At 39.7% G+C, this 22647-nt stretch overlaps 2 protein-coding genes across 6 annotated transcripts; one reads left to right on the top strand and one right to left on the bottom strand.

The window, feature by feature from the left end:
- Positions 1-2037: 2037 nt before the first annotated feature.
- On the bottom strand, positions 2038-12484 carry LOC130727663 (uncharacterized). 5 transcript variants are annotated; one of them, XR_009015414.1, is made up of 7 exons: positions 12317-12484; positions 12015-12138; positions 10230-10345; positions 3728-4007; positions 2997-3558; positions 2617-2905; positions 2038-2530 (listed from the first exon to the last, which is right to left on the bottom strand). XR_009015414.1 is itself a non-coding variant. In XM_057578861.1 (6 exons), the coding sequence occupies exons 4-6, from the start codon at positions 3086-3088 to the stop codon at positions 2270-2272; spliced, it is 642 nt and encodes a 213-aa protein (XP_057434844.1). In that variant the 5' UTR covers positions 3089-3558; positions 10230-10345; positions 12015-12138; positions 12317-12475; the 3' UTR covers positions 2038-2269. The 5 variants fall into 5 exon arrangements, 3 of the variants coding, with proteins under 3 accessions (XP_057434844.1, XP_057434845.1, XP_057434843.1); XR_009015415.1 differs by having other exon boundaries at positions 12036-12138; XM_057578861.1 differs by lacking the exon at positions 3728-4007 and having other exon boundaries at positions 12317-12475.
- LOC130711488 (ervatamin-C-like) lies at positions 6247-9913 on the top strand. The gene is made up of 5 exons (XM_057561139.1): positions 6247-6489; positions 6732-6761; positions 7016-7300; positions 9384-9527; positions 9606-9913. The coding sequence occupies exons 1-5, from the start codon at positions 6247-6249 to the stop codon at positions 9810-9812; spliced, it is 909 nt and encodes a 302-aa protein (XP_057417122.1). The 3' UTR covers positions 9813-9913.
- Positions 12485-22647: the final 10163 nt, after the last annotated feature.

Genomic DNA, 22647 nt, shown 5'->3' with positions numbered 1-22647 from the left:
TGAAGACCTTGAATGAAATTTGCAACATAAACTCACAATTTTTGAATGATTTGAAAGCATAAGCCATTGTTTTAATTCTTCATTCACTAATTCGTCATTACTTTCTATATTCCCAGCCCACTCACTTTTTTTAATTTTGTAATTTTTTTATTATTATTTTGTAACGTTAAAAGAAAACCACGGAAACATAAAAAAATCATAAAAAACCGCATCATTGAAGTGTAACAGTTGAAACATTAACGGTCAAAACTTCATTTATATGATAGTTTAGATCTCCATCATTTCATCTCCCAAACCATTCATACAATTTAGATCTCCATCATTGTTTGTGGGAACAAAAGATGTTAAAACAACGGGAAACAAAACAGAAACTAAACACCAATCAAAAGAAATATAAGGAAGTATAGATGAGATCGAGGAGCTTTCCAAACTTGTTCCCACAAACAACTTAAATAAAAATTTAGCTTAATTAATTACTTTCCACTTACTAGTGAAGATTCATGGATTTAACTCATAATCACGTAGTTGTGACCAACAACCCAACCTTAGCTTTAACACCTGTTGAGATGAATTGCATAAAAGGTTAACACTGAATATGAAATTATATCAATACCCTAGAATAATTAAAGCACTATATATGCCTTTCTACCTTGGTGCTCTCTGGCACATTTTCTTGTGATATGCATGCAATTGGAACCAACTAATCACTGCTTTTGTTGAAATGAAATCCCCTCATGTCTTCCTTGAACTTGTCTCACCACCTGCTCATGCTTAATCTGTTGCAACATTTGCAAGGGGTACGAAGTGAGGGATAGAAGACAATTACCAAACTAGGCATAGTTTTATGGAAACAATTGTTCACCATCTAAGGCATGGCGTAAATATGGATCATGAAGGAAAAATAGCACACAATATAGGCTTAATTGCACTTTTGGTCCCCCAACTATGGCCTTCCTGCGAAAATCGTCCCTAAACTTCAAAATTAGCAAAACTCGTCCCCCAACTATACACACAGTTGCAATTTTGGTATTCCGTTAGCATTCCGTCAGAAATCTAACGTGAGAAGCTTACGTGGCTTACTCACGCGTTTCTCACGTGATCATTCAGGAGAGAGAGTGATGAGTGGACAAACATGTGATTCTCACGTGACCTGCACCAAGCTATAACGGTCATCTCCTCCCCATCTTCTTCTTCACCCGACCCACGATCTGAAAGATGGGTTTTTGATTTCTTCTCTCTCCCTCTGAATCACGGCCTGAAGAACGAAGAAGAAGGCTATGCGAGCTCCTCCAAGCGAAGGGTGGAAGGAAATGGGAGGTGGGTCTCAAAGTTCTGGCTCGTATTCTTGTTCACAAAGGAGGAAGGGAGGTCCGATTTGCGATTGTGGTTTTCAGGCTCCACTCGTTACATCCTGGACTGGTGACAACCCTGGGCGAAAATTTTACGGATGTGGACTGTTCAAGGTTCGTGTTCTTACCCATTGTCTTCTCCTTGCTCTTATATATCTGTTATCTGCTCTCTCATAGCTCTGTTTTTCTGTATTTGCAGATACATGGCAAGAGAGGCTGCAGATTCTTTGTTTGGTATGATGAATATCATGGACTAGTAAAATGTGATAGGTTTGATGAAGAAATTGCAAGGGAGAAGAAAATTATTGGTATACTGTTGAGGAAGATTGATGATATGAAGAAGAAGGAAAGGCTGTTGGAGATTTCTTTGGGGACTTGTATCGTTTTGATGATTCTGTTGGTGTTTGCTTATGTAAACAAATAGGGGGATCGTTGGTGTTGGGATATGTAATTTGTTGTAGTTGTTATGTATGAAATTGAGATTTTGATGCAATGTAAACCTGTGGTATTTCATGAATGAATTAGAAACCTGTGATATTTTAGCCATCTCTTTATGATGCAAAGTAAACCTGTTGTATTTTGATGCAAGACTTTCATTTGTCATGCAACACACAAAGTTGATTTGGCACTTAGACCTTCAATTGTCATGAAGCAAAACACAAAGTAACACACAAAATTACTGCACTGATTCAACAAAATAACAGTGGCACTTAGGCCTTCATTTGTCATCAAACACCCACAGTAGAGTACACAATTGGCACTTAGGCCTTAACAACATTACAGAAACCATAAAAAGAGTCACATTGCTCAATTGGCACTTAGGCCTAAACCACATTACAGAAACATTAAAAAGAGTCACATTGCAAGATTGTCACTTAAGCCTAAAACACATTACACTTTTTGAAGCCTAAAACACATTACTACTTTGATCCACTAACTTCTCCAAGCTTCCTCTTCTTTCCTCCCTTAGCATTGTGTCCCTGTTTCCCTTTGGCTGGCTGTTTCACTTTCCCTTTCCCTTTAGCTTGAGCATGTGGAGCCTGAGATTGTGGAGCCTGTGGAGCCTGAGATTGGCTAAGAGGAGGATCACCCTGGGTCTGGCTCACAGGAGGTGCATCCTGAGTTGCATTTTGAGTAGTTTGCACATCCCTCTGCTCAGGTTGCAGTAGTGTAGGGTTATCCTGCAAAATTAGAGAACATCCATGAGAACAATAATATTACATATAGGAACATATATAAGAGTACATGCAATGGACAAGAATCTGACCTTATTCCCTCCAACAGGAATCTCTCTGTCAGCTAGGTCCTTGGCTTTGCAAGTTCTTACATTGTGCCCTTGTCCTCCACATCTTCTACATTTTAGTGCAGAACCTCCTTTCTTCAACTTTGTAGGGTTCTTCTTCTCATCATTTGCCTTGTTTCTAGCCTTCTTTGGCCTCCCAGGAGCTCTTCTTACAAAAGGAGGGTTCAGGGGTGGTGCAGGATCTTCTGGCCATAACTTAGGCCCATTATTGGGCTGGATTAGATAAGAATATGTTTCCAGGAAAGTTGATTTCCTGTGATTATTTCAAAACAACAATTAGAACTACAAATTGGAATTTATTAAGAACAATAAAACAACATTTAGAACTACAGATTGAAACTGACCTGTAGCTTGGATCCACATAGTTCTCAGGTTTCCTTACCAACCTCTTCTTCCACCACCCTTTCCTTATCAGGTTCTTCTTCAACCACTTCATCCTTCTCACACTCTAGTGCCACAGAAACAACCTCCTCTTGAATCACCTTATCCTTTTCCACATCCTTTCCTCCCTGAATCAACTTTCCACAAATCACATCCAACCTATCAACTATTGCCACATCATCATCTGAGTCAACAACATCTAATGATATCTCATTGTCATGCTCAACAAATAAATGGACTAGATTATACCCCTTAACATCAGAGCAGAACTGGTGCACATCCTTATCAGTGATTATACGCCTATTCCCACTTGGACCTATTGCCCCAGGGTGCCTGTACCATAAAGCTTTAAAAGCCTTATACCCTAATTTAAATACCTCCTTACCCATCTCAATAGAAGATATTACATCTGTGTCCCAGTCAACCAATTGTTCTACAGAACCACCATGATATTCAAATTTGGGTTCAAAGGTCAATTTCCCACCATGATGCAGCAGTATTCTTATACTATTAGACACTAAGGAGCTGGACAAAACAAAGGACAATATTAAATTCAAGCCTAAATTCAACAAACAACAATGTTGCCTAAAGGACAATATTAAATTCAAGCCTAAAGGACAACAAACAACATTGATTTAATTCAACTACCCATTCAACATGACATAAAGATAAAGGGAAGAATAAAAAATCCTACCTTCGCACATGGGTAGAGGGCAAAGGAACAGCATCCCGAGAAACTTCACGTTCTGGGACCACACTACTTGCTTCTTCCTTGTCACAATCCACGTTCTTCTCAATCACTTTCCTCGGGGTCCCCTTCTTGGGTCCATTGTTGTTGGTCGCAGATGGTTTCTTCCTCGGGGTCCTCTTCTTGGGTCCATTGTTGTTTGTCGTCGTCTTCTTCACCTTCTTCGTCGGCGTCGCCTTCTTGGCTGTCATCGTGATCGTTCTCTTCTCCTAGGATTTTCTGTGAGCTGCAATTTTGGTCCCTTAGGTTTTGAAATTAAAAACCCTAATTTTGACCTGTTGTAGCTTAGTTAGGTCACGTGAAAATCACATGTTTGTCCACTCATCACTCTCTCTCCTGAATGATCACGTGAGAAACGCGTGAGTAAGCCACGTAAGCTTCTCACGTTAGATTTCTGACGGAATGCTAACGGAATACCAAAATTGCAACTGTGTGTATAGTTGGGGGACGAGTTTTGCTAATTTTGAAGTTTAGGGACGATTTTCGCAGGAAGGCCATAGTTGGGGGACCAAAAGTGCAATTAAGCCCACAATATATCAAAGGAAAAAGAAGAGAAGAAGTGTAAACACAAACTAATAACTTTTCCTAGTGGGCGTTTGGTAGAAGAGATCTTTAAATATTCTATGTTAAGAAGTACGGAGAATGTAACATTCTCATAATCTCATGTTTAGTATAAGTTTCAAAAAAAAATTATTATCAGGTATTATGGATTTTCAAGCTTGCCCTTAAATAACATTCCCATCATAATATTTCTAAGAATCAAATTTCTGAGTTCTATTTTCTAAATAAGGAGAAAAATTAGAACAAGGAAAAATAAGGTGGAGTATAAGGTGCAATAGCTGTTGGGTCATGCACCGGTGCAAGACACTTTCACAACCACAAAAATAGAATATTCTGTTAAGATGCCATATGGGTTACCTATTGAACCTGTAATTTTAGATTTATAATTTATTATGATTTTAATTTGTCTTTTACATTAAAACCCCTACCTTTCTTCCTCAATACTTGAAAGATTCAAATCTCAGAAAACTGAGACACAAAAGCACAAATCATAATACGCTTGAATCAACAATGTAGCTATGGAAGAATCTCTACACAACAATAAAGGGGAGAACACCTCAATCTTTCTCTGGAAAATACACACAAACAATCCATTTTAATTTTAAAATCCTTCACCCCAATCCCCAAAACCTTGTATCAATCCAGAATTTTTTTAAGAGGAAGTTGTAACGCACTCAATACCTTGACCAAAATTATATCAAAATGATTAAATGAGATCAGAATAAAAATAAGAACCAAACCCAGATTTTGAACTACCATTTCTCAGAATCAGACCCACACTAGAGGTTAGCCATCGTCGCTGGGAAGATGATCTGGGTGCAAATGGACCTCGGAACCTGAAAAGAGCACCAAATCTGGGTTGTCTCCGAATGAGGGTTTGAATTTTCTCGATCTGATTGGTTGTGGCAGCGATTGTTCCTGATGGAACTTTGATGCAACCCCATTTCCGCCGCCACGGTTGAAGAACTGCTTCAGCTTCTGGGTCGCAGAGAACGCTGGCGAGGTGGTTGGAGGCGCGACTCAGGAAAGGGGAGGTGGTGTGGCGGAGGTCGTTGTTCTTCGAGTGAACCAGATTTGGTTAGTCCATGCCCATCTGTCACTAAAAATCTTTTGGCTGTCCAAATCTGGGTTAGACGCATTCACGGTGGTGGGTTGGATCTTTGGGCGAATCTGGGTTTCGATGGTGGTTTGTGCTCATCGAGTTCTTTTCATTTTTATTTATGCAATCTCTGATCATGTGGGATCATCACTTTCTTTCCACGCTGTGTTTTCTTCATTCTCTTTTGTTGATTTTGATTTTGATATATCTGCAACATGCATGATTTTTGATATTCTGCAACATGTTGAAGGGAGAGGCAGAGAGAAGGGAGAAGGAGAGGTAGAGAGAAGGCAGAATGTAAAATAGGTATTTTTGTAATCTTCTATTATTATTTTTTTTATCAACGGGTAGCTAAACCCACTATTGTGGGTCATTTTAGCTCTTACACGGTACAAAACCTAGAGTGCACTAGCACCCTAACAGCCACCGAAAAATAACATGCAATCATGGAGAAAATATATCTCACATCATATCAGGGAAAAGGAAATAGAAAAAACGTTCGAGAAATTAGAAAATAGAAGACCTGGGATGGGTAAGAAAATAGAAAACATTTTGACACAAATATTTAATACTCAATAATAACTAATAAGTCCATCAACAGCAATTAGAGGAGCACTAAATCCCCGAGCTTCAACCCTTTCTTCTTCCACGAAAAACCCTAGCACAGCACCTGAAACCCACCACCATCCAATGCTGCGCCGCCACCACGTCCTCCCTGATCGCGCATCCACCTTCTCTCGGTTCCTTGCTCACACTTCTCTTCTCTCGTTCGTTGACAAGTTCATTTCCGCTTCAGATCAGAAATATGTTGAGAGCCGCCGCAACCGTCGCACTCCGCCATGCCAGCCGCCGCAACCGCCACCTCTGGTCACCTTGGCTTGGCCGCGTGGGTTCTTCTGTGCACGCAGGGCCCAATCGCACTTCGTCATTGGCATTTACTTGGGGGTCGTCGAGCATTGCTGGTTCCTCCGGCGCTGGTTCCTCCGACACTGGTTCCTCCGATGACGATGATTCCCTATTACCAAGAAACTGGCGGGAATTGAGAACGGTAAATCATCTAGTGGATCTTGATTTTGAATGCTGTTATGTTCGCAAATAATTCTTGATGATTCTTTTGCATTTTTAACCAACTCCACCAAATGTTGGAGAAAACATATGCACATTGCTCTTTTGAGTTTATTTTTGAACTTGTTTGGATTGGCAAATGCATAAGTATTTTTAAACCTACTAAACACAGTGAAGACCTTGAATGAACTGCATAACTGCCTATGATTGGTGTACTGTTTTCAGGCTTCATCTCCGCCTTTGATATGCTTATTGGTACTTTGGTAGGCTTCACATTGTTTTGATGTAACTTGTGCAATGAGAAGTGAACACCCACAGGATCTTTGTTTTCTCCTCCCCCTTGACAAATTATTCCTAATGTTTCTTTTGCATTACTCACCAACTCTACTAGAGTTTAGGAAGTAGTTGGGGTGTGTCTGAAGGAAGTCATCTCTCAGCAATTAAAGGAAGTTTGTTTCAAATGATCTCAATAATTTTGAAGCAGTATTAATTCTTTTTTTGTTCTCCAGGTCGATGGTTTAGGTTATGACAAACCATTTCCATATGCCATTGACTGGCGGAAAGATGGCTGTGTGACTAGTGTGAAAGACCAAGGCCCAAATTCCACTACATGTTGGGCGTTTGGTCCAACGGTTGCCATGGAAGCCTTAAACAAGCAGGGGAACGATGTTCTTGAGGAGCTGTCAACTCAAGACATAATTGATAATTGCAAAGGTGCTACAAATGATGAGTGGGCGTACAACTATGCAAAGGTAGTCGGTGTGCATTATGCCAAAGACTACCCTAGCAAAAAGGTATGGGAATTTTTAATGCAATTTTTATAGTGCAAAAAAATTATTCTTTTCATGTATGGGAATCAGTGATTTATACAGAGGATAGCAACATGATGCTATAGAAACATGAGAAGCCTTTTTTTAGGGAAAATTTAAAGAACCCAGTTTATATGTGGACATAAGTTATAAGTTCTGATTTATTTGTTGAGGAACCCCTAATTTTTTTATCCTGAAGAGACTTCTTGGTTTTTTTGTATGGGAATGCTACTTTTTTACTACTTTTTTTTGGAGCAAATGACTTGCATATTATAATACCAGCAAAAAAACAATGGGTCTGAAACTCCAAAATTAGTTCAGTCATAAAATTTATCAACTTCCTGATAGGAACCCTGCTAATGTGACTCAAATTAACACACAAGCACTCTAAGAGGGACTTCTCTAAGGTCTACACCCGCAGGGGCAAACCAGGGATTAATAATAATCCCACTACCTCTTCTAGAAGCAATTGTAACACTGCATAACAGAATGCTGATCTGGCAGATCCTCTTGCAAGAGAATCTTGCCAGCAAGGGGGTATAAGCGTGTGAGGGCAAGGGGTAGGAGGTTAGACTGGAATTCAGTAAGGATTGGGAGAGAAAGAGCACTCTCTAACTTGCTCTCTGGTTATCATCTCTATTCTGTATTGCATTTCCTTTGTAATTCCCTAAAGGAATTCTGGTTTCCATCAGAATTTCCACTGCTTAATATTCAAGTATTTCAGTAATTATCATCTTCTTCTCTGGTACCTATCACTTCCTGTGAATCATGTCACAGCCTATATGCTACTTTCTTGTGACACCCAACAAAGCAAAAATGTTGGAATCCTCAAGGTTTCCTAACTCTAATAAATATATGTTAAACTCAAGTCCCCCACATTACAGTTTGTTTGTTGTCTGGCATCATTTCTCTATCATATTGCTGTTTGTTCATCTCCATGAGCGTGCACCTCTCTCTAGGATTCCTGCATTAGGCACTGAAGACTGTTCAATAGCAGCAGTCTCATGATTGTTCTCTTTGCAATGCATTTCTTGTGACTTCCCATTTTCAAATGTCTCTTGGCCATTAAGAGCAATAGCACCCTCCCCAGCAAATGTCTCTTAACTTCTGATGTGAATGCTTCAGAATTCATTTGCTGGATGCCAGGTTCATCATTAACACAGTTCAGTGTATGTCTAAACTGTTTCCTTTTAGTTAGGGAGCAGTTTTGAGTTTTTTATGTGGGGCCACAGATCTGTTTGTGGGTTTTTTATTCTTTGATTCTTTGTTTCTCCTTTCTGTTTTCTTGCTTGTAATTGGGCCGCGTAGCATCCCTTTTGCTACTATCAATTATATTCAATCCTTTTGCTTTGCAAAAAAAAAAAAAACTTCTTTCTTAGGCTTTGGGATTTTTGAAGTATTATCAGGTAAGGGAACAGTTGTTGCCCTTTTTCTGCAAGGAATGACTGTCAACTAGTTTTTAGTAGCATGAGAGGGACTTGACTGGATAGCTAACAAAGCAGTTCTAGCTGCTTTTAACTCTGCTTCCCTCTTCGTTTTTGCTGTTCCCCCAATATAGAGAATTCCCCAATGTCAATAGTACATGAATATCCAGCTGCCCGACCTGGCGTCTCTTCCTTTTTGCAGCTATACAAAGGCATTGCATAACTCATCTTCTGTGCATATTCCTGAAGTAAATTCTTGCATAATCCAGTTTCATGAACAGGTTGACTGACGTGTTGTTGTGTCTTTATAGTTTATTATATTTTTTATTGCTTGTTAACTTATGATGGTTCTTTTTGCCAATTGAGAATAGTGTCGGTGGGGATCAATCCCCCATCTTTTGAACAAGATTTCCTGACTTGAGCTATAGTATTTAGTGCATAGTAATTTTATATATACTGGAACCTGAACCTATTTTCAGAAAGACTTCCCTCTTTGTGCTTTTAATTGTAGAGAAAATTAACGATTTGGTTTAAGGATGTATGAGTCGAAAGTATGAGAATAATACCATCAAAAGTGACATTGTTTGCACTAATATATATATATATATATATATATATATATATATATATATATATATTAACAGGGGATTAAGCCTTTGTTCAGAATCAAGGGTTATAGAACGGGCTTTCTTTTTAGAGGAGATGATGAGGAGCTTATTCATGTTGTCACCTACCGAGTTGTTTCCGCTGCTATGACTTTACCAGCCAGTTTCTTCGAATATAAAGGGGTATTCTTTTTTACCTTTTCCCTTAGATTTACAATGTATTTTTTATTTCACTCTTTAATTTTCTTTTTTCTTTTTAAGGGGCTTTACAAGGCTAGAAGGCCCATGGGGGCGGAAAGTGCTACCGGTCATTGCGTTGCAATTATCGGATTTGAAGATAACTACTGGCTGGTGCAGAACAGCCGAGGGACTAAATGGGGAGAGAAGGGGATCATGAAGATGTCTAGAAGCACGCTTCTTGCCGTACTGGACAGTTTCAGCTACCCTACTTATATCCGCTACGATTAGAGTTCTGACACTCTTACTTTGACTATATTGAATCTTCAAGTAGACAATTTTTTTTGGGTACTTTGATTACTTTGACTATATTGAATCTTCTAGTAGACAATTTTTTTGGGTACTTTGATTACTTTGACTATATTGAATCTTCAAGCAGACAATTTTTTTGGGTACTTTGATTACTTTGACTATATTGAATCTTCAAGTAGACAATTTTTTTTGGGTAATCTAACTAAGTTTTCAATAATGCTAAGAGTATTAATGTTTTGTTCATACTTCACTATAGGTGGAAGAAAAAAATTGAGATTTTAAATAGATATGAAGAGAAAGAGATAAATTGATAATATGATTGAAAGAGGAAAGAATGAAACGGAAATAAAATGGGGTCCAAATAAATCATAACTATAGCTCTGTAAAGAGACATACCGCTATGGTGACATGGTAAGACTCCTTCAGTGGCCGTAGGGTTAGTATGTGAGCCCATGTAGCCCGCACCTCGTGTCACTAATAACATGAGTGACCCCTGGTTCACAGACAGAAAACTGGCCCGACAAAAAAGAAGGAAAATCAACAAATTGAATAAAGCGTAATAGCAAGAAAAAAAGAAAGATAAGAAAATCATCAACTGAAAATAATACATCCTATCTTTTATAATGTCCCCTTGTAAATCCTTATATTTGACTTTCATATTTTTTCTTTCAAAACACCCGTGTAAACCAAATCAGCATACACATGTGTCCTTATACTTTATAAAAGTCTTATCATTTATATATCAATGATTCAACAATCCAACAGGCGCGTCTAGCACATTCCCAACATACACATAATCACTCGATATAACAACACCCTCGAATATTCAAAAGTAAGAAAGGGTTAACAGAATTTGTAATTTTCTTTATAAATATAAGGATTGGAAAAAACAAGAAAAAGTAATAATGATTTTAATATTCTTGACACAACATGTGACTATGTGAGTCACTCAACTCAACTCTGCACTTGATGACCATGCCAGCTGGGCTGGACATAGCAATCAGTGAAACTGAGAATTGATCAGTTTGACACATGGCTAACAGTAGGAGTGTACAAGACCCGGCCCTACCCGCCAACCCGTCCCGGCCCAAGCCTTTAGGGCCGGGTTCAACCCGGCCCGATCATTAAAAGAGACCGGGTTCGGGTTGATCTTTGAGTTACCCGACTTCGGGTAGGGTCGGGTTCGGGTTGACACTCGGGTCACCCGGCCCGTCCCACATATATATTTTATAAAATTTTAATTTGTTATAATGATTAAAATGTGATACATGATGCTTAAATTTATCTTACCATGTAGATGAAATTAAAATGTTTAACATTTACCTTATAAATTAAATAAACGTTGGTCAAACTATTGACACTTTCATGCTCTAACAAGAGAAAATCATGTGTGTGTATTATGCATATGTGAGACAAGTGAAGAAATGATCAAACAAAATGTAAACCTCTCAAGTGCAATAGAGTATGAAAGAATTGGATTCTTTCAAGTTATTTCTTCTAAAAAATAATTCCAACTTATAATTTTTTTTAGTATGTTATTATCTTTAAATTTTACAATTAGTATCAAATAGTCTTAAACTTACTGTCCTTCGGGTCAACCCGGTCCCGTCCTACATAGACCCGTCCTAAATTGGACCCGTATAATGTCGGGTTGCTTCGGGTCTAGGAACGGGTTAGGGTCTATAAATTGACCCGATCAATATTTAGGGCCGGGTTAGGGTTAACCAAAACCCGTCCCAACCCGTCCCTTGTACACCCCTAGCTAACAGGCAGGACGAATCACATCGGTGACTTTGGGGGCAAATACCCTCACAATTCAAATGCTTTATATATTATTTGTTTGTATAGCAAAAAATCATATTATTTGTCTCCACTGATTTTTTTATATGTATGTGTATTTTGCTCTCATTAACTACGAAATCCTGGATTTGTCACTGCTAACAAGGAATTCCTTATGCAGCAATAATATGAAACTCAAGTTACAGGAGAATTTACATATTAATCATGACTTATGATATATGATAATCGAATTCAAGCATATGTTTTTTATTTTTTATTTATATATGACTCAGCCCCATGGAAGCCCACATTTTTTTAACAATTTTATTTGACAAAGGTCAAACTGCTACTCAAGCCCAAAGAAACACGAAACCATACATAGATTTGACCAAAAAAACTTACACGCATAGATCTGATTCAAACCTGTAGTGGAATTCAGGTGATTATCACGGAACAAGCAACGAATGATAGGAATGTAGCAACCCATGAGAATCTTGATCATGAACATATAATCGAGATTTGCCAACTGAAAAAGAACAGAAGATGTTACAAGAGGCCTATCCCTACCTGAAAAACATAGCCTGGAATGGATCCGACAAGACATGACCACACGAGACAGATCTAATCATTAAAAATATATTAAATATTTTTTATGGTTTAAATCTCATATCATATGAAAGGATACAGTCAGTCAGGAACCGTACCATTCCCGATTATGAAGATGACGTGGGAGAATAGATGGTGTCATAGACCTCCTGCGGCCGTGATCTGCAGAAAACAGTGCTTCTGTTCTTCTGGATCCTGAATCAGAGGTGAGAGCCGTGTGTGTATCTACTATCTAGGGTTAGCGTTCACTTTTTATTGTACTTGCTGAAGTCACCTTTATTTCCATTCTAATGTTTTAGATTGAGTCAGAATCTGGGCTGGTACGATCTTCTTTTTAGTGTGTGTATGACATTGTGGGCGTTTTTGTTTGGGCTTGACCCTTTTTAGCATGGAAAAATTGACCAAAAAGTTATATGGGCTTCCATGAGGCTTTCATTTGTAAATCATCTATAAAAACTGGGAATTTAGGCATCTCGAGCAAAGGCACTGCCGTCCACTTTGTGCTTATGGTTATTTATTCCACTTTTTTTTTTTTAATAAGCCAAATAATGCATTAAAAGGGAGTACAAGGGGTACTCCAACCCTTAATACAAAAAAATAAGATAGACCAAAGTAAATAAAAACATCTAAAACAGAATCTAAAACGCAAAACCCCACCCAGCAGAAGAAAGGAAACTAAGACAGTATCTAAAATAATACCCCACCCAAATTAAAACAACGTATCCCTTCCCTACAACAATAAGTTAAACTTCAATCTTGAAGCCATTGCAAAACACGCAATCCACCAGCACCATGTGAAAAATACCAGCACTAAGACAAACTCCAAAGTAGACAAAGGCCTTTTTCCAAAACGAAACAACCGTGCCAATCCTACAGCAAATATGCCTGCAAGTAATTACAAGCCTTGCAAACACAACAGAGGGTGTGAAATCCATTCAAAAAGCGAATAACTGAACCCGCGCTCCTTAGATTTAAGCCACTGCCATGATCGCCATTGAATTAAATCCATAACAGTTGACAAATCAGTTTCACCATTTCGAAAAACCATAGAGTTTCTAGCCATCCAAATGGACCATACTGCTGCAAGCCAGATTGTGAGTGCGCCCTTCTGCTGATTCTTATTCCATCCAAAATGAAACTGCAAAAAATGCCCCCGGGTATCCTTTGGCATAACCGTTTGAACACCAATCCACCTGTAGCAAGCGAGCCAAATCCCAACTGAAACCGGACAGGAGAAAGCAAGATGTGCACTAGTTTCAAGTTGCACATTACTCAACTTACAGGTCAGCTCCTGGGATTGTAACACCTTGCGCTTGAAAAGATTCTCCTTACTTGGTATTCTGTCCAACACAAGCCTCCAAGCAAATGCCTTGACATTTGAAGGAGCCACTGATGACCAGATCCGACTAAAGATTGGATCCGGATGTATCATCTCAGGTACCTGCAAAAAAGAGTAGAAGGAGTTAACTGAAAAAACACCATCCGGACTCAGTATCCAGCTCCATTTATCTGGCTCCCCCTCCACTAAATTAATTCTGCCAATATCCTCCACCAGGGATGTAAACCACATTTGCTCCCTTCCAACGAAAGGCCTCCTCCACTCAAACTTCCACCGCCACACTCCTAGGCTCCAATCACCACAATCCCTCACACAAGCATACTTCATTTTTGACAGATTGTAGAGTCTATGATATTTAAGAGACAAGATTTCGGTACCAACCCAGTTATCATGCCAGAACTTGGTCTCATTTCCTTCCCGCAATGACTTTTGTAAGCCTAACTGAAACCAATCCCCATCCTCATCACATCACGACCGTTGGATATCCCTCCACCATGGCGATGCCTTCATAGGAGAAATACCCATGTACTTAGCCTTAATGATCCGACTCCAAAGATTATTTGGTTCAGTCATCAACCTCCACCTCCACTTACCAAGCAACGACTTATTAAATAATGACAAGTCTTTAATGCCAAGTCCGCCCACCTCATTTGGTTTACAAACGGACTTCCAACTCACCCAAGCAATCTTTCTTGATTCTTGGTCTCCCCCCCACAAGAAATCTCTCATGATGCTAGTGCAAGTCTTTTCCACACTACTCGATAATTTGAGAAAAGATAAATAAAACAATGCCAACGCCGACAGGACACTTTGGACAAGGCAAATACGACCACCAAAAGAAATCGTTTTCAGTTTCTAAGAAGACAGCTTTGACTTAAACTTTTGAACAACTGGCTCCCAAGTTTTCTGCAAATCTGGCCTCCCTCCAATCGGTAGGCCCAAATAGATAAATGGGATACTCATCCTCTTACAATGCAGAAGCGAAGAAAAACTTTGAGACTCCCTCTCACAAGTTGCAATTGTCCCCAATTTACTTTTATTGAAATTAATTTTCAACCCAGAAATCAGCTCAAAACATCGGAGTACACATTTGATTGTTACCATATTCTGCATGCTTGCCTCTCCCAAGAAAGGAGTGAAACCTCCAAAGAACTGTCCCCTCCAACCTTGAATCCACTGAACTTGTTCAACTTCACTGCATTCATGAATAGCCCAGAAAGACCCTCAGCTACAATAAGAAAGAGGAAAGGGGCGAGTGGGTCGCCTTGCCGGAGCCCCTTCTCCATATGGAACTCCTCACACGGGCTACCATTAACTAGGACCGAAACAGTTGCTGATTCTAGACACCCCTTTACCCACCCAATCCACCTCTCCCCAAAATTCATCCTCCTCATCATATAAATCAGAAACTCCCACTGAACAGAGTCATAAGCCTTCTCATAATCCACTTTAAACAAGATAGTCGGTTTATTTCTCCACTTAGCTTCATGCACAATTTCATTGACCACCACCACACTATCCAACATATTTCTCCCCCCAAGAAAAGCAAACTGATGAGCATTAATAACCTTTCCAAGAACTGTTTTTAAACGCCCAGCCAATAGTTTGGAAATCACCTTATAAATACAGCCAATCAAAGAAATAAGTCGGAACTCATTGAGGCTTTGAGGAGAATTTACCTTAGGGATAAGGACAATGAACGATGCATTACTTCCTCTTGGCCACACACCCCTTGCCCATAATTCTTTAACTGTTCTGATAAAATCATTCTTCATAACTCCCCAAAACCTCTGGATAAATTTGAAGTTGAACCCATCAGGTCCTGGACTTTTGTCACCTCCACAAGCCCACACTGCTTCTTTTACCTCATCTTCTGAAAAAGGAGCAACCAGATCAGAATTATCCCTCTCTGAAATGGACTTAAACTGTACCCCATCCAGATTTGGCCTTGACCACCGATCAGACTTGAATTTATTCTCATAGAAATTCTTCACCTCCTTCTTAACACTAGCTGGATTTTCTTCCCAAGAGCCGTCAATTAATAGCCCCACAAGAGAGTTTGCACGCCTCTTCCAATTGATTATTGCATGAAAGAAGCTCGTATTTTGGTCTCCTTCCGCAATCCACTTTGCTCTAGCTTTCTGACACAATAAAGAGTCCTGGAATTTCAAAATACTCCAGAACTCAGTAAGCAGGTCTTTCCTTGAGTCCACCTCCTCTTGGGATAAACCTTCATATTCTTCTTTTGCATCCATGTCATTAATTTTCCTGACCACCTCTTCCCTCCTGAATTTTAGATTCCAAAAAACCTCATTATTCCATAATTTTAGACTACATTTTGTTCTTTTCAGTTTCTCTTTAAGAACGAACATCCCCCAACCCCTCACATGAGCCTTAGTCCAAGCTTTTTCCACAACAGAATTGATTCTCGGATCTTCTAGCCAACAGTTCACAACTCTAAATGGTTTCGGTCCCCATTCTTGGAATATCTGACGCAAGAGAAGTGGACTGTGGTCAGAAATGTCCCTATTCAGAACCAGTTGAGAGCAATTTGCCCATAGCAGATTCCACCCAGGAGAGATCAAAAACCTGTCAAGCCTACTTCTAGCCTGGCCATTAGGTTTGCGCCAAGTAAACTTTCTACCTGCTAACGGTATATCTGTGAGTTCCATGGCATCAATAAACTCATTAAACTCCAGCATCTTTCTCCTCTGTGAATTCTGAATCCTAGACACACCCCTCCTTTCTTCCTCAGATCTTACAGCATTGAAATCGCCTACTAAACACCAAGCATCAATGGAGCAGCGTTGTCGCCATGCTACTAGTGCCTCCCACAAGGCTCTCTTGTCAGTGATATTGCAGGCAGCATAAATATTAACAATTATACATCTTCTATCAGGGTCTCCCCAATGCCCAACCAGACCCAAATAACCAGCACCCACCACACTTTCCTCCAACACAAACAAATTCCGCTTCCAAACACATAACAACCCGCCCCCTCTATTTACAGCAGGAACACTGACCCACTCAAAATCTGAATCCCCCCACACTTGACTACAGTTTCTCCTGTCAAGGTCTTGTAACTTTGTTTCTTGTAAGCAAAGCATTTCCACATGATTTTGACAAACCATATCTCTGATTACCCTTCTCTTGCCCGGATTCCCCAGGCCCCTCACATTTAAGGAAAGCAAAATCATTACTAACAACCATACCCGGCTCCATGGACAAGGCTTTGAGGAACGACCACAGCTGCGTCCCTTTGCTCCAATGCCTCTAGTCGTTTGACAACTTCATCTTCATTCCCTCCACATGCTACACCAATCTCCTTTCCCAAGACCCACAGTGCTTTGGCCTCTGCATAATCACTTCCCAGCCACATAGCTCTGTTAAAAGAACGCATAGTAGAGTCTGGGATACTTGAGCCCAAGGAGTGGGTTCCTTGTCGAAGTAACTTCCGGCGTCTCGCAAGTGACACTTCGCCATGTTCCTCACTTCTATTCACCGTCCCTAACCTCCCAGAAGCTGTGGAATCCACCCTCCTCAGCAACACTTGAAAAGAATTCTGAGACGCCCCTCCTCCTCTGTCATCAACATCAGGAGCTGAATTAACACCAGGTTGTCTCACATAAGCCTATTCGAGACATGTAGAGGCATGAATCTCCCTTGAGAAACACGAATTTTCTCCCTCCCTAGACCCAGTATCAAGTCGAGTATTCTCCATGAAATCCCTAAAATTGTCGTTGATTTGGGATTGGGAATTTGGCTCTAGAAGCACGATGTTGTCACGTGATTGAGTAGTATCAGTTGTAATGGGACCCACAACCAAGCTAATATTTGTTTGTCCCCCTCAGCAAAAACGTTATTGGGCCTCACGTGTGACTGGTCCACCAAGGTATCTTTTAGTAACCCATCAGCATTAGTAGTGCAATTATCATTAATCAGAATATCATGAGAAATTGAATTTGAATTCTCCACCTCCTTTTGAAAATCAGTTGCCACCGTTTCCTTAAATTGCTCAACATCCTCATGTTGACTTACAAACGGTTCAATATTATTTTCCACCACATGATTGGTCACTAATGGCTCAATAATTGCCACCGCTCCCTCCTCCATAACCGCTCCAACATTCTCGTTGGTCAAAGGCATGCCGTTACGGTGGCCATGCTCGACGAACTGCTCAGAACCTCCCACCGGAATTTCAGTTTCCGGCAGCGAGCCCTCTGACCCTTCTTTGAAATTATTCTCCCCAAATTCGCTCTTTTCCTCCGACGGCGCCCAGTATTTTGGAGACCCTACCGTGGACCAGCGTGAATCATCATCCTCATCCTCTGAACATCCGACATTACACTGACAATTCCCAGACAAGATAGCCCCTGTTTCTTCAACAAAGCTTACGGTATACACCACCCCATTGACTCTAATTTTCTTTTGCTGATAAAACAAACCAGGGTGATTCGATTTCAACTGCAATCTGGCGAATTCAAGGTTCGAGAACGCAATTGTGCTCTTATCTATAGCCACCAATTCTCCCAACGGTTGAACTAGTTTCTGAAAGCACTCCTTATTCCACATATGGATGGGGAATCCATAACACCTTACCCAAGAGACCTTGCTATCTGGCACCACCTTTGGAGACCAAGAGAAAACAACATGAAATACTCCATCCATCCCCACTTCTGGATCCTCAAACGCTTCTGCTAGGTTAAAGTCCTCTGGTCCAGTTAACAGTACTAGAGCACCACCCAGATATCTGACTTGAATGTGTTGGAAACCCTTCAACATGTTAACACCCTGTAAAGCTGACACAACATCTAAGTTCTTCAGCACCCCCACCATACTCCTATTAAGCCATGCTTCCTCAGCTTGCACTATCGGGTCCTTCCACTCTTCAATGTCCTCCCTAACCTCCTTAAGCTTCGCTGGCAGATCCTTAATGACACCACCCTTATTAGATTGGCGTCCTCCGGCCACCACTTGGGCATAGGATTGCCCTGTTGAATGTTGGTTCTGCACAGCTCGACCATTCTGATGTCCATTTACTCGCATTCTCCCAGCTTCCTTGCTTCGGAAGTCGACACGGTTCTGGCGAGGTGGCTCCCTCTTATCAAAGGATCGCTTTCGGAACCGAGGAAGATTTACGTGCATCTTAGTGCTACCAATCAGGATTGAATCCAATTCCTGTTCCAGCTTCTTTGGATTTTTTACTCCCACGAACCTCACGAACCCAAACCTCCTCCTATTCTTATCCCTCCGTGGTGAAATGAACACCTCCCACACTCTGTCATACCTCTGAAAGACTTGCCATAGGTTCTTTTCACCCCAATGTTCCGGGAAATTTGAGAAGAAATAGTGAGTGATGTCATGAGGCTTCACCATGTGACTCCCTCCATGGTTCCTGTCATGACCTCCTCCTCCATGCCACCGTGCTCTCCCAAACTCACGTCCATTCTCTCTCCCTCCCTCTCTACCTTTCTCTCTCATCTTTTATTGGGTATTGACACGATACTTCACAATTTTATTATTCCACTTAATGGCCCACATGTATTGGTACTGTTATTATGGAAAAAAAAAATATGAATAATGTGGAAAAAAAATTTATTTACCAAAAAAGGGTTAAAAAAATCTTATTTACAAAACTGGTGTGTTTTTGGAGAAAAAGCCACGGACGTTGTGCCCCTGACAAAAACCGTGGCCTAAAGTTTGGGAATGCCACGGTTTTCTAAAGTGATGGCCTGAACACCGGTAATAGCTACGGTTATAGAACCGTAGCCTATACCTTCTTCACATTTTCACTTTCTCCAAAAAAAAAAAGTTGTATAAATGATTTTCAATTATAAGAAAAATATTTTTATTTTATGTTCTTTATAGATATTTATTTTAAAGAACTAAAATATATATGAGCTTTTTATTTATTTAAAGGTTTAAAATATAATAAACTCGTGAAATTTAAATATGAGCTCTTTATTTAAATATTTATAAAGAACAAAAATAAATATATTAAATTCATGAAATTTTAAAAATATATAACAATTTTAGTAAAAATATTTATTTTAAACATTTAAATAAATGAAAAGCTCATATTTACTTTTTGTTCTTTAAAATAAATATCTATAAAGAACACAAAATATAGTAAACTCATGAAATTATACAAATATATAACAATTCATTTCTCATAGGTGGAAATAATTTATACAGATTTTTTGGAGAAAGTCAATTTTAATGTTAATGTGAAGAACTTATAGGCTACTTTAAAAAAAAAAGAATTTATAGGCTACACTTCTGTAACCGTGGCAAGAACCAGTGTTTAGGCCACACTTTAGAAAACCGTGGCATTTTCCGTCTTTAGGCCACGGTTTGTATCAGAGGCCTAGAGTCCGTGGCGTTTTCTTCAAAAACACACCAGTTTGGTAAATAAATTTTTTTAACCTTTTTTGGTAAATAAAATTTTTTTTCACATTATTCATATTTTTTTTCGTTATTATGTGGTATTTATTTTCCTACCTAGTGGGTGCGTGTTATGTGTTTAAGTGCTGAATTGTTCTCTTTTTTAGTGCTGATCTGTATGGTTGTTTGGGCTTTTGACCCATTGATTTCAATGAAAGTGGTACTGTTGACCAATTTTATTTTTTTTGTTGAGAAAAGAACAATTTAATGAAAAAAGACTTAGAACATATTGATAAAAAACTTCTAACGTATCGTTTAAGTTTAACTCAACTTTTTTAGATTTTAAAAGCTACTTTTAAGTTAGTTTAATAAAAACTAAAAAAAGGATAAAATATTGTTTGTCTGTTATTTTTTTTTAGCTTAAAAACTACTTTTAACTTAAAAGTTGTTAGATATAATATTTTGTAAAGCATTAATTTTATTTAAAAGCAGTAATTTTAAATTAATTTCATTTTTTTATGATAGTAAAAAATCATGTCTTTATAAATTTTTAATTTCTTTTTCTGCGTGTGTTCTTTATAGCGAGCAGTAAAGTGAGAAGAAACTTGTTGAATAGCTTAACGTGTGTCGATTTATCTAAAGTTTGGAATTAGAGAATAAAGATACAAATAAAAAATCCTTAAATTAAGCAACAAACAATCAACTCATTAAAAAAATGGGACATGGAAGAATGAAGGAGAAGAGAGAAAGAAAAAAAAAGATCATGGAATCTGGAAGGAGGAGAGGGGAAGAAAAAATAAATTTGGGAGAGGTGAGAATAAGCGTCAATCTATTGAGCGCACATATGAGGCTCTATCGGGTGAGGGTGAGAGGAAAATAAGTTGTGGCTTTTTTTAAAAGCTCCTATAATTATTTTTTCTTTTGTTACAAAGGAAAAATAACAGCAAACCTAAGCTACAACATCATGACAAAGAAGAGCAATAATCCTTGAAGGGGGAACCCGCCTAACATGCCGAGGAGAGCTTTCACAGGAGGCTTCACGGGCAAGCCAATATGCAGCACTATTCCTATCTCTGGGTATGGACTTTATTTCTACCTTCCAATCCCAACTCAACATAGTCTGGATGTTCGATATCGTGTCTCTAGCCCAATAATTATGCACCTCGTTCTGTATTTGCAAGACCTGCACCACCTCTCCACATTCTAAATTGCATTCAACTACCCGGTAACCAAGATCCCATGCATGTTTGAGTCCCAATTCCAGAGAAAGACGTTCAACCAGGAAAGCATTCCCATGATCATGACTACACGAAATACCTGAAATCCAAAGCCTTGCCGCATCAAGAAGCACCGCACCACAACCCATGCGCCTTAACCTCGGGTCCCAACTTCTATCAACAAACGCGCTCAACTCTGGTTTGTTTGCAGTAGTACTATGGCCCACTGTCAAAGAAGTTGTGTGCGAGCTTGCCTCGGCGAGCAAGAAGGCCAACGCAGCCAATTCCGAGCATCGATGAGGACCATATGCAGAACATAGTTCAACTCCCATCGAGCGTCACTGAAGAGTGACTGGTTCCGATGTACCCATATCCACCATAACACTGCGTCCCATACTGTACTGTGCCAGCGGCAAATGATGCGCATGAGCTAAGTCAGAATCGGTTCCTGCATAGAAACATTGGGCATGAATGTTGCAAATGAGGACCACACTTGGCAGGACTCAGGGCACTCCATGAAGATATGATTCAATGTTTCTTCATCTGCACCACAACGAGAACAATTAGCTACTACCCTCAGATGGTTGTACTTCTTTTTAGCATTTGTGGGGAGAGCCTCCTTGCCTAAAAGTCACAAGAAAAAATGGATTTTTTAGGAACTTTGCAGCGCCGAATCTCCTTCCAAGTTCCTAGCGGTGGAGATAGGCCATTGAAGGCAAACATCTCATACGCTGAGGAGGTGGTGTATGCTCCATCATTAGAGCCCTTCTAGAGAATCAAATTTGAACTAGTTGGGTTTGATGGAATATGCACTTGAAGAATCTCATCCATGACCCGAAGAGGTAACATAGTGTTCAACTTCTCCAGTCGCCATTGTCAATGCTCCCACAAATCAAAGATAGAGAGCATGGAGTCCGAGATGTGCACAAAAGGAGTCCGGGTCCCTATCCTTCTCGTCCCTAGCCAATCCTCATCCCAAAATGACAAGCTCTCGCTGCCAAGGTGTGGTCCAAACCCTGCCTCTAGAGCTTCTTTGGCCTTCATTATCCCCTTCCAAATATAAGAGTTCCTCTCTTATAATAACCCGCAAGAACTTAAATGTTAGGTAAGTATTTTTGTGAGAGAGCTTGCACCCATATCTTCCCCTATCATGAAGGAGGCTCTCCACCAGCTTCCCCAACATCGCAATATTATTGGTACGAGTACTACGAATGCCAAGACCACCATGCTCTTCATCACAAGTAATTTCCTTCCAAGGGACAAGGTTCCAAGGGCGAGTTTGGTTAGCTTTCCCCCAAATACAACATCGAACCTTCTTATCAATGAAAGAGCAAACTGAATCTGGAAGCCAAAGCGCCTGCATGGTATAAACTGGAAGTGAAGTGAAGACAAATTTAGCTAAACATAAACGTCTCGCTTTATTCAACAACTTGTTCTTCTAAGAGGCTAGACGAATGCTCACTTTATCAATAATGGGTGTGAAGTTACT

The sequence above is a fragment of the Lotus japonicus genome, chromosome 1 (assembly GCF_012489685.1).
Source record: "Lotus japonicus ecotype B-129 chromosome 1, LjGifu_v1.2".
Lineage (NCBI taxonomy): Eukaryota > Viridiplantae > Streptophyta > Magnoliopsida > Fabales > Fabaceae > Lotus > Lotus japonicus.
The sequence above is the reverse complement of the archived record's forward strand: the minus strand, read 5'-3'. Positions and strand labels throughout refer to the sequence as shown.

Excerpts from the sequence above, each read along its gene's own strand:
- LOC130711488 (XM_057561139.1), top strand. The coding sequence starts at position 6,247 with ATGTTGAGAGCCGCCGCAACCGTCGCACTCCGCCATGCCAGCCGCCGC. Across the intron at positions 6,490-6,731 it reads ACTGGCGGGAATTGAGAACG|GCTTCATCTCCGCCTTTGAT; the intron begins GTAAATCATCTA and ends TACTGTTTTCAG. Across the intron at positions 6,762-7,015 it reads CGCCTTTGATATGCTTATTG|GTCGATGGTTTAGGTTATGA; the intron begins GTACTTTGGTAG and ends TTTGTTCTCCAG.
- LOC130727663 (XM_057578861.1), bottom strand. The coding sequence starts at position 3,088 with ATGAAGTGGTTGAAGAAGAACCTGATAAGGAAAGGGTGGTGGAAGAAG. Across the intron at positions 2,906-2,996 it reads TATGTGGATCCAAGCTACAG|GAAATCAACTTTCCTGGAAA; the intron begins GTCAGTTTCAAT and ends AAATAATCACAG. Across the intron at positions 2,531-2,616 it reads TTCCTGTTGGAGGGAATAAG|GATAACCCTACACTACTGCA; the intron begins GTCAGATTCTTG and ends CTAATTTTGCAG.